Raw genomic sequence first — 12,725 nt, 5'->3', positions numbered from 1 at the left:
ACCAGGTTATAAAAAACACCTCACAGTAGGTGACTTCAATATAAATATATTAGATAGTCAAAGTTGTGTGATACGAAGAAAAATATTATAGAACCTGATCATACAACCCGAGTAACCCCCAACTGTTGAACTATTATAGACAACGTAATAGTCGAAAAAGCAAGCTTCAAATGTTGTTCCCCATAGTGATTGAAGACAATATTTTGTTTGCCCATAACAAACTAGTATTTAACATCGCAGAAAAGATAAAGTCAATAAAAATACAAAAGACACTTTCAAAAATCAATACCTTAGAAAAAAATGATGTAACCATGATGTAAATGAAAAATTAAAATAACTTAGATAGTATAGAATATAGAATATAATTGTGAACAATAGGAAAATTGATTATCTAATTAGCAAATTAACTGAGTTGGCTTTTACTTGATGAAAATCCATGTAACACAATTAAATTAGAACAAAACATGTTCAGATTTTTACAGTTATTTGTTGGTCTATGACAGCAGTTTCGGCAAATAGATAATCTATTACAAACTGACTGTAATAACTGTCAATTTAATGACATTTATTATAATATTCAATATTTTTGGATCCTTGCAATGAACAAGAAATTATAAAATCTATTATTGGGATTAAAAAAAACGTATTTAGTCTTAGAGAAAATCTTGTAGTCATGTTAGCTGAGGTAGTCAACGAGGCCTAGCGGTGTTTCTCCACATGAATTAAAAATTAATAGAATAAATTTAATATTTAAGTTTGGTTGTAGATAACTATTGTCTTAATAGTATTACTAGTGTGTTTGCATCATTGTTGAGACTGCGATTAAAAATAGAATTGTCTTTCATCAGTAAATAGTGTATTTCTTATTCTCAACTTGGCTATTCTAACTAAATGAGAATCAGTTTTGAACATACTGAGATTCTACCGAGACCATCAATACTGGCAGTTTTGCCATATTTCTTAATTATATTAAACACAGTAGTTGTTGCTGTAGTCAATTCACTGAAAGATTCAGGCATCAGTTTACCTCAATGCTATTTAAAAATAATAATTTCTACGTATCATTTATTGTATGTTACTCGTAATCAAGCTAACGGTAGTTAATTATTAATACTCAAATGACGCGTGACAATTCTGGTTGACAGCATTCTACTCATATTTCATTTCAAAACATATTTAGTACAGCATTTTCCGATTATTATGATAAAATATATAATTAAACCTTGAAAATAATTCCATATATCATTAGAATGCTGCTTGTTCGAACATAAATATGCTGTCCCATAAGTAATGGTAGATGGCAAAATACGAGATCCTTTAGGTAAAAATATTACCATTTAACGAAACTTACCTTAGTCTAGAAGTTGATATTCATCGAAATGGAAGGTGTCAAAGTTGTAATTTAATTTTTGATTTTTATTAATTCGTGAAATTATCGAGCTTTTTGCACAAAATTTGGAAAACCGGGGTTTTTTGACATGAGAAATCGATTTTCGTGAATAATTTTTGCGCGTTAGTGTATGCAGATTTTTAATAGAGATATCACGTCTTCCACCTTTTTTACACAAAAAAGATATACCTTTCAAATTTCGCCCCTACTACCAACTAATTTAAACGACGAGCCGTGCCTCAATTTTTTGCAAACTCATTTGGCCGATTGTCTGCATGATCAGAGTTAAGAAGAACAATGATCTTCATGCAAGATGGCGCTCCGGCGCACTTTTTATTGGACACTACCTAAAAAGTTCCATATCATTGGTCGTGGATTAGTTACCTAGAAGTCCAGATTTCAATCATATTGATTTTTGTGTTTGGGGGTGTATGAAAAAGAAGTTAGCACTAGCGATGAGTTATGGTACAGGGTTGAAAATGCCGCTGAGTCATTTAGAAACGAAGAATTATTATTTAAAATCAGGCAGTCTTTCAAAAAACGTGTCTATAAATCCATGACAATGAAGAGAAGTCATTTTGAACATTTCTTGCCGAATAGAAATCTTTTTTTATGAATAATTTTGGTTTAAAATTAAATTTGTGTTTCCATAAAATTGTTTTCACTATTTTATTTTTTTTAATTGATGTCATGAAGATATGAAATTTAAAATTTTTTGTGTAAAAAATTAGTAAGAAGTGATATCTTTATGAAAAATCTGCATATGTTAAGGCGCAAAAAAGTTACAATTTTACAATTTTCCCCAAAATTATTCACGAAAATAGATTTCTCAATGTCAAAAATCTCCGATTTGACAAATTTTGTGCAAAAAGCTCGATTATTTCAGGAATTACTAAAAAAATCAAAATTTAGACACCCTGTATCTTGACAAATATATATTTTTGACCTAAAGTAAGTTTCGTTTAATAAGTTTACTTAAAAAATCTCCTATTTTGCTATGTACCATTGGTTAAGGTACATCCTGGATAGTTTTGTGGGGTTTTAGCACACGGAACATAGCTAAAAATACCAAAATTTCGTACTCACGATGTGGACCATCTTCAGTTCCTTGGCGCGGGTGGACACTGTGACGGCGAATATTAACCCCGCGAAGCTCAAAAGTCCGACTGTTAGACACGCCATTATTGCGAGCCTCCTGGTCCCTATTCGGATCTGACATTGCATTATATTAGAATTGCATTTTTGGTGGCGGAAAAAAAATGAAAAGCTATCGCGTTGCATGGCGGTAAGGTCGTCCGCGTTTATACGGGGTCTCGTCAAAAAAAATTATACGAGATCGCCGAATTGCTTTCAGATTTTCAGTTTTATTTTTTGCCAGAATCCGATCTAGTCTAATAAATAAAAATAAGCTAATGAATTTAGTTTTCGTATTACCCTTGTAGTTTCTTACATTCTTGCATATTTTAGTCATTTTTAGATTTTCGATTTTATTGTGTTTTATTCTAGTATTTTCAGCAATTTTTTATTGACTACGTTTTGCAAAGAGTAATTCTAGAAAGCCGAAAATTCACAACGAAAATATCGCGCCGACAAACAATCGATCATAATTAAAACAAATTTGGCTGTGAACATTAAAGTATTAAACTTAACTAAGTATTGATCTCTGGTAGTATTTAGTTTATCTTTAAATTCAACCGTAAAGAAACAGTGAAATAGTAGGTAATATTAATCTTTTTTAAAAAAACATATCTCATCTAAGGATCTTATATTGACACTCAGAAGATTATACAAGTCAAAATGAAGACTATTGTCGATAGACACCATAAATAAATTAGAACGTTTTAATAAATTATGGCCAAATCTACTATGATAATTATTATGATTATCGGAATTTTTATGAATATGAAGCAGCTGTTGATCCAACCAAACACATGGCAATGGCATAATGCGTAGGCTTATAAACCATGGCTGTCAATAATTACGTTAGCAACAGTTCTTTTGGCTCGTTTTTGCAATTTATAGATAACACACAAGGACGAGGAATTATCCTACAGCACCGAGCCCTAACTTAACGTAGATATATTTTTTATATTTGCATCAGATTCAGGGTATCACTTAACAATCAGAAGCTGAAACCTTCAAGTTTTCCTAAAACTCACTAGTCCCATTATCTGCCGGTCCTAATACCTTTCATAAGCAGAATATGACCTGGTATGTTTATCTGCAGCATTTTCAGGTTGGGATAGGGAATAAAAGAAGTTCTTCCTGTTTTCAATGGTATATTATGGTTTTTTGACATGAGAAATCGATTTTCGTGAATAATTTTTGCGCGTTAGTGTATGCAGATTTTTAATAGAGATATCACGTCTTCGACCTTTTTTACACAAAAAAGATATACCTTTCAAACTTCGCCCTTACTAGCAACTAATTTAAACGACGAGCCGTACCTCAATTTTTTGCAAACTCATTTGGCCGATTGTCTGCATGATCAAAGTTAAGAAGAACAATGATCTTCATGCAAGATGGCGCTCCGGCGCACTTTTTATTGGACACTACCTAAAAATTTCCATATCGTTGGTCGTGGATTGGTTACCTAGAAGTCCAGATTTCAATCCTATTGATTTTTGTGTTTGGGGGTGTATGAAAAAGTAGTTAGCACTAGCGATGAGTTATGGTACAGGGTTGAAAATGCCGCTGAGTCATTTAGAAACGAAGAATTATTATTTAAAATCAGGCAGTCTTTCAAAAAACGTGTCTATAAATCTATGACAATGAAGAGAAGTCATTTTGAACATTTCTTGCCGAATAGAAATCTTTTTTTATGAATAGTTTTGGTATATTATTTTGGTTTAAAATTAAATTTGTGTTTCCATAAAATTGTTTTCACTATTTTTTTTTTTAATTGATGTCATAAAGATATGAAATTTAAAATTTTTGTTTCATAAGCAGAATATGACCTGGTATGTTTATCTGCAGCATTTTCAAGATGGGATAGGGAATGAAAGAAGCTCTTCCTGTTTTCAATGGTATATTATGCAAGTGTAGTGATTCTAAATTTCCGGAAAAATTGGTTGTCGGAAAAAAACCGGGTTTTTTCCCGGAAAAATTGGAAAACAACGGAAAATTTGGGAAAAATTGAATTTTTGAATCCAAAAGCATTTTAATATCCAGGGAGGGTTACGTGTTAAATATTATTCAATACAATTATTTTCAAACATATTTTAAAAAATAAGTGCAGTGTAACAACACTGACAACTTGCTTACCGGTGAATCCCCTACACATTTCCGCGAAACATAAGTAAAAAATAAACGGCAACAGCACTTGCACCCCACCCCTGCAGGCAAGCCATTCGATATTGCTTTTTCACAGCAACGCATGCATTTTATAATCTAAGCAGCCACTTATGCCAATTGCTTCCAGAATTTTAAATGGACCTCCATCGTCCGCTTCGTCAGAAAGAAACTGGTCTTGGCATGGTGTTATTCATACTAAAAAAAGAAATAGACTGACACAAGATAAGGTACAAAAACTTGTTGCTTCAACTTGTTTAATTCATTACCTTAAATTTAGAAGAAAATGACAAATTTGCCTACGATTCTAGGCCAGTTCCGCTTTTGCAGCGGGCTGAAATGGATATCGAATTAATTGGGAATATCCAGGACGGCGATGCTGCGGAATCAGAATCAGATTCTTTCTCCGAAGACTCGGACCTTGACAATGAAACCCCTTTAAGTGTACTGGCTTTGCAGAAATGACGTTTTTTTACTTGCATTTTGCTTGCGTTGTCAGTTATTCTTTTTTTTGTATACATTTATTTTGTTTATTATGTATTTAAGAGTTTATGTCTTGTTAACCAAAAAGAGTTCTTATTTTATTTATTTATTTTTTTTAAATAAAGTAGGCATCTTAATTTTTGTTTTTTTTTATTGAAGCAACTTATACGAACCAATATACATTTATATCATAATATATTAACTCGTTTAGCTGTCTGGCATTTAATTTAAAAAAAGTCAAATTTTCCGTTTTTTTCCAAATTTTCCGTTTTTTTTCCGAACCGTTAAATCTGTATGCAAGTGTGGTAAACGGCATTTGAGTCACGAGTTGATTTGGCAAGAGCGGAGCGAGTGTTTAATAAACGAATGACTTAAAAAATTTACCGAACTATACTTTTTCTACTACCGTTTTTGGGTACATTTTTACAAAACAACACGAATACATTCACTGACATGACCATCAGAATTGACAAAATCAAAATTCAAGCCGCGAGGTAAAATCTCCGAAAACATCCGATTGCTTCCAAACCCGTGCGGTAATATCCCGGAAATGTCCGAAAGAGCTCGGATCCGTGAGACGTGGCGTTTTCCGTACTCTAGATCCGTGTATAATTAGGTATTTTACACAAGGAAGTAGAAAAAAGCCCTTTGACGTTCACATTTTTGAAAAAGTTTGAATGTTGGAGTTCGAAATGTGTTCCGAATATCGACGCTTATTCGACCCTGTCCGGAACTTTCCTTGAATAATGAATGGCAAAATTTAACCACGTGTAATGTATGGGCAAAGTACTCCAAGGATTCGCTTCAAAACCACTTCTCAAAAAATAAACATTTCAACCGTTTAAAGTTTAAAAATAAGATGTAAAATTTACAGTTTTTTGTAACCTTTAAAAATATTATATTTTATTATTTTTTTATAAAATAACTATTTAATTGATATAGGGCTTAGTAACTACCATACCCACAAAACAATTGATTTGTAGGTCTCAAATTCAAAAAAATACCAAATAGAGCATTATTGAACACCTCACAAAAGAAATTACGAGAAACGGAATCCGCAAGCTTTGTCAACAAATTCTGCACAAAAATGTCAATGAGTAGTGAATTAGATATTTAGTTCAAAAAATTAATACATTGAACACATTTTAAATTTAGGATTAAAGCTAAATACAAATATTTGCCTTAATTTTTCATAGAAAGTCTTCCAAATCTTTTGGATTCCTCCAGTCTTGGTTGTTTATAAAACAAACTTAACTGATGTTTCGCCAATCATCCTGTAGTCTTTTTCAGACATTAACTGAACTTGGCTCGCATTCTAGTCTGTACGTGCTTATATATGGTTTGATGGAGGCGAAGCTAAAGGAGGGACATGAATATTGTCTCGGATTACTGATTTCCATATTGGTGAAAGGTAACGACTTCAGTTGGGGTTAAGATTGTTTCGTTACTTATAGATTTTTATAGATTCTGGAATTTTTCGTTGTCCGGTTTCGTAATTATGTTCAGCAATTGCAGATGAGTTTATTTGTCCTAGCCTTAAGAAGAACCAAAATTACGGAAACGCTATATTGATGAAACATCTGTTATTTGGCCTCATTGTCAAGAATCCCGATATTTTCTGCCACTTAAACCCTATTTACCCTAACATACGTTTTACAGTTGAATTAGAAACTGATAATAATATCTCAGTCTTAGATATTCTTACCAACAGAAAATCAGACCTAATAATCTTAATTGCGACTTAATAATACCTAAAGTAATCTCAAATAATAACATGTGAATCTTTGTAAATGTTAAAAATGTAATTTAGATAAATAAAAATCATTCCATGTTTTGTTTCGTTTACGTTGCCTATATATCTTTCCTTATATTGGAATTCGGTGTGCTTCTTTGTTAAAAATAAAAAGTGTAATTTATATTATTTTAAACATTATATATTTACTTGCTTTATTATTCTCTTTTCAACGGTTGGGGATAGTTACCAAAATATAATTACGTCGGTTGTTGATGAAGTTCTGAAGAAGGCAAAAGGATGATTGGCGAAACGTCTGCAAGTTCGCCTCATCAAAAATCCAGAGGATTTGTAAATGGTATTACAGTAGCTTGAGGATTTAAAAAAATAAATTAAGTTGTTTAAAATTGGAAATGGTAATTGTTATCAAATTTTTGTTACTCAACAGAAATGGTTATTACTGTTTTATTATTTGGTTTGGATGGTTGGAATTGAAAAAGAAAGTATATTTCCGAAAAGTGTAGAGGAAAACCTCATTGGGTATGCACAGGGAGTACAGAGTGACCTAGCGATTACTTGAACCACTTTCATTGTTTGGCACTGATTTGTTTTGGCTGTTTGCCAACATTGAAAAAGGCGTCCCGGAAGGATACGAAAAGAGGTTGAATTAGTTATTATCGAATAGAATTATTACAGAAACTAAAGCATAAAATATAATTTTGTTGAGCGTTGGGCAATATTTCTTATATCATATTTGGGCTAAGGTGAAATTCTGCAAAAAAAAATTTTTAGGCTGACAGGGATTTACAGAAATAGTATTCAATTTCAAAAACCATTATGAAGGATTATCAGCTATTTTTAATTATTAACGAAACAAAGGGCCTCTTGGTGAGAAAATAAATTTGCCCAAGTAAGTTTGAATGTTTTCTTCAAAAAGTATCGGGTTTAAAAGACGAAAATATTTCAAAGTTTCCATTTTAAGACAGAGGCAAAGTAGAGTCGCTTTTGTAAAAAACTTTTTGCTTTATCTCTTTACGGGAAGTGGTTGGCGGTTATACGAACAATTTTGTCAATAATTGGTGTGGTTAAAAAAAAATTCAATGATTTTGTAAATGTGGCGATTGTAAATGCGGCCACTAGAGGTCGTTTTTCTACATAATTGCAAATACGTGTTGTTTCCTTTAAACACAAATTTGTAACGATATCACTCTTCCTTATAACAGAAGATGGCCAAGTGAGGGCCTAATACACCACTGAAAACTATATCTCGGTATCTCTTTCCTAAGCTAAAATATGGGAGATATTTTTTATACCCGCATTGATCTTTTTTCCAAGCAGGACTTTTTAGGAAGAGGCACTTTTTTTCGTAAAGCTAATAATTAAAAACTTTCCCATTTGATAAGAACTTCATAACACGGACACAATAAAAACAGTAACTCATTATAACTCCTTCATAATTAAATAATGTTTATTCAATATTGTTTTAAACCTAAATTCTCTAACAAGAGTTTTTGAATATGTTATAGACCTGTTATTACTTGTTCGGCCTAAGTAAATAACTCAAAAGCCCTGTGCAAATAGTGCGCATCGCATGGTCCAGTGATTGATGAGATTAAAATAAAAAAACTCAAATTTTGGTAATATTTAATTTTTAATTAATTAATTTCGAACATTTGACATTTGTTTTTGAAGCTACTATAATTAGTTTTCAATTTTTGCAAAAAATATTTAACCACTCATCGGTAGTGAACATCTCACATTTTATGGTCTTTGATTATATTATGGATTCACTTCCTTAATGACTTGATCAAACAGCAACGTAGGGTCTTTCGAATTTCGTGTTGTGTTTTGCTACAAGACGTATTTCACAAAACGATGTTTGTGTAAATTTGCTATATGTAAAAGTTAATTCTTTTCCATGCTAGATTTCTACCATTGCACCAAAATAGACCTCAACAACATCTAAACAATGCCACGGGAGTACAACAGGAGACTAAAATTATTTTTATTTCTCGAAATTTAGATTCGAAAGATTTTCTCCTGCTGCCTTCAATGCTTCTTTATACTGTTCGAGTATCTTCGCCGAAAACAATTTCATCGTAAAAGTTCCTTACGGTTATGCTTTTCCCATCCAAAACCCATAACCTACGCCTATGATCGATACCGACATTGAGCGGATGGAATTTCCACATTTTATCACTCTCCACTTTTCTGAAATAGCCTATAATTACGGGAATTCATTGTTTTGCTACAGCGATCATTTGTAAGAATTTTAATTCCAAGCGTTAGTTGAGACGGAGAATATTGCGGAAAATATCCTGGGATCTCTTTTGCACCATTGTTGCTAATTGTGACGCAAGTTTGACGCCGATTTTTAACAATTATCCATTTTCCAAACAAATATTATGATAAATTGCGTTATTTATTGTTTTACGTGTAATAAATATTTATCATTATTATTTTTGAACATTTTCAAGTACTTAAAGTTTACTTTAAATTATAAAATGCTTTCTGTGTCCTCGTATTAAACCCAAATGACGATTTATGTTAGTGTGTCGAGTGGTTAAATTGATAAGGTTCGTTTAAAAGAAACAAAACTATCTTTATTACAATATTAATGATTTTACGTACATTTTCTACTTATCAGGTATTGATTTAAAAATGTTTTATTTTTATTTTTATTTGTTGTTGATCGTTTATAAGAAAATCAAAGTCACTGCTAATTTTCCCGAAAACCGTTGGGAAGGCAAAACAAAATTATTCATTAATGAGAAAAGATCTAAGTTTTAGAAAATAAAGAAGATAGCGTGAAAATCGACTCTTCCTAGTAGATTTCGATGAAATTTTTGTTTTTTCACCACTTTTTCTTTACGGAAACTTCATTGAAACTGCAGAGACCAACCTAAGACCTAACATTTTGGATTAAACAGAAGCTCCTATTAGGATTCTTGGTAAATGACCAAAATTCCGCTTTTTCTAATAGGTTTCGATGAAATTGCAGTGAAGTTAACCGCTCATTTTGTGGGGTCAACAGTAACTCCAAGGACGAACAGAGTAAAACTTCGCCAGTAGATTTTGATAACATTCCAGTGAAGATGACCCATTATTTGAACTCCATATATTTGAACAAGTGGATGAAATTTCAGCGGAGATAACCGCGCATTTTGTGGTCTGAACAGTAAATCCAAGGACGAAAAGAGTGAAACTTCACCAGTAGATTTCGAGCTTTTTTACAACTTAATATTATGGAAACTTCATTGAATCTGCAGAGATCAACCTATGACCCGACATTTTGGATTAAACGGAAGCTTCAAGGAGGCTTCTTGGGTAAATGAGTAATGTTTTGCTTTTTCTAGTAGGTTTTTGTGGACTGATCAGTAACTCCAAGCACGGAAAGAGTGAAGCTTCACCAGTGAAATTACAACTTTTTCACCACTTAATGTTACGGAAATTGCATCCAACCTGTAGAGATCAACCCAAGATCTCAATTTTTGGATTGAACGGTAGCTCCAAGGACGAATCTTGGGCAAATGGGTAAAATTCTGCTCCTTCTAGTATGTTCCGTTGGAGTTGCAGGGCAGATAACCGTTCATTTTGTGGATCCAACAGTAACTCCAAAGATGGAAAAAGTGAAACTTGACAAGTAGATTTTGATAACATTTCAGTGAAGATGACTATTTACTTGAACTCCACATCTTTAAACAAAAAGATGACATTGTAATGAAGATAACCGCTCATTTTGTGGGCTCCAAAGACGAAAAACGTGAACCTTCACTCTTCCAAGTAGATTGCGATAAAATTAAAGCTTTTCCATCACTTATTGTTATAGAAACTTCATCTAACCTGCAGAGATCAACCTAAGACTTCACGTTTTGGATTGCACATTAGTTCCAAGGAGGCTTCTTAGGTAAATGATTAAAATTCCGCTTTTGCTAGTATATTTCGATGAAATTGCAATGAAGTTAACCGCTCATTTTGTGGGTTCAATAGTAACGCCAAGGACGAAAAGAGTGAAAATTCGCCAGTAGTTTTTGTTAACATTCCAGTGAAGATGGTCCCTTATTTGAACTCCATATCTCTAAACAAGTGGATGAAGTTTCAGTAAAGATAACCGTTCATTTTGTGGGCTGAACAGCAAATTCAAGGACGAAAAGAGTGAATCTTCACGAGTAGATTTCGAGGAACTTTCAGCTTTTTCACCACTTAATGTAACGGAAACTGCATCGAACCTGCAGAGATCAACCTAAGATCTCAATTTTTGGATTGAATGGTAGCTCCAAGGACAAATCTTGGGCAAATAAGTAAAATTCTGCTTTTTCTACAGGGTTTCGTTCGACGAAAATAGTGAATCTTCACCAGTAGATTTCGATAATGTTCTCTTGAAGATGACTATTAATTTGAACTCCACATCTTTAAACAAATAGATAAAATTGCATTTTGCATTTGCAATTGCATTTTCATCCCTTATTGTTACAGAAAATTCATCGAGCCTGCAGAGATCAACCTAAGGCTTCACGTTTTGGATTGCGCCTAAATGATTAAAATTCCGCTTTTTCTAGTAGGTTTCGATGAAATTGCGGTGAAGTTAACCGCTCATTTTGTGGGCCCAACTCCAAGGACGAAAAGAGTGAAACTTTACCAGTGCATTCCAGTGAAGATGACCACTTATTTGAACTCCACATCTCTAAACAAGTGGATGAAATTTCAGCGAAGATAACCGCTCATTTTGTGGGCTGAACAGTAAATCCAAGGGCGAAAGGAGTGAAACTTCATCAGTAGATTTCGAGGAACTGTCAGCGTTTTCACCACTTAATGTTACGGAAACTTCATCGAACCTGCAGAGATCAACCTAAAATTTCACGTTTTGGATTGAACGGTAGCTCCAAGGAGGATTCTTGGATAAATAAATATAATTACACTTTTTCTAGTAGGTTTCGATGAAATTCCAGTGAAGTTAAGAGCTCATTTTGTGGGCTGAACATTAACTTCAAGGACGAAAAGAGTAAACCTTCATAGCATGAAACAAGTCAGTTCTAACCTGATTATAAAGAAAACATGTAAACATGGAATAGTTTCATTTTCTTGGAGATTACATACAGTGGAAAGTTCGGTATGATTGAGCCTAGAGGCTAGAGCTGAGAAATTTTGGCAAACCGTCGAGATGTTGTAGAATGTGGTGTTGTGGGAATGAACTTTAAAATGCATTTGCGAACAAGGCAACCACGGAATTTTATAGAAAACGTAATTTTTCTGCGTCGAAAACAAACAATCAAGAATGAATGAGATTGAGACGTTGAGACGAATGACGCGTTACTAGTTTTTTGACGATGCCGTGTACGTCGCAGCGATGCCGCTCGAGCGCGGATTTTCGAGTGGATGTTTAAAATAATTTGACGACCGGTTCGGTTAGGCTCATTATAGATAAGGAATTAATTTTTACAAAAGATATCGAGAACTTACCTTTACAAAATTTGCCATTAACGATAATTGTTTTCAATTACATGGCAGCGGTTCATTCAAGACCGGCTCGTTTGAAACGTTTTCACGGACGGAATAACGCGGTTTGAAATAGTTGATGTCGCTTTTGTGTGGCAATAATCTCGCGGTCGTAAAATGGATGTCCCAAATCTTTCGTTATCTGTAGGTTGTTCTACAGGTTGCTGTGTACCGGATTTAATCCGCAAAATCGACGTCATTTTTGCGCACTGGCGGGAATTAATACATGCGTTTCTCTATTTCATTATGTGTTTGTTTTTTTTTTTTTTATAAATTTATTATTATACTCGGTACGAAAATGCCAGACAGAATAAAACAGATTGTTCATCTTGC

At 33.2% G+C, this 12,725-nt stretch overlaps 1 protein-coding gene across 2 annotated transcripts in view; it reads right to left on the bottom strand.

Moving 5' to 3' along the window:
• LOC132706788 (testicular acid phosphatase homolog) overlaps positions 1-12,509 on the bottom strand; it is a 28,292-nt gene extending 15,783 nt beyond the window's left edge. Inside the window, exons 1-2 of one of the 2 annotated variants that reach the window (XM_060678325.1) lie at positions 12,357-12,509; positions 2,477-2,602 (exon numbers count right to left, since the gene is read on the bottom strand). In XM_060678325.1, the coding sequence (XP_060534308.1) occupies positions 2,477-2,602; positions 12,357-12,374 (144 nt within the window). In that variant the 5' untranslated portion in view covers positions 12,375-12,509. Of the gene's footprint in view, positions 1-2,476; positions 2,603-3,837; positions 3,892-12,356 lie in introns of those variants that run through there. The other variant, XM_060678324.1, reaches the window with a different exon arrangement.
• Between the last annotated feature and the right edge of the window lie 216 nt (positions 12,510-12,725).

This window comes from Cylas formicarius, unplaced genomic scaffold (assembly GCF_029955315.1).
Source record: "Cylas formicarius isolate icCylForm1 unplaced genomic scaffold, icCylForm1.1 PGA_scaffold_8__14_contigs__length_24414737, whole genome shotgun sequence".
Classification (NCBI taxonomy): Eukaryota; Metazoa; Arthropoda; class Insecta; order Coleoptera; family Brentidae; genus Cylas; species Cylas formicarius.
Note: the sequence above shows the minus strand (reverse complement) of the source record. Positions and strands in the feature narration are given on the sequence as shown.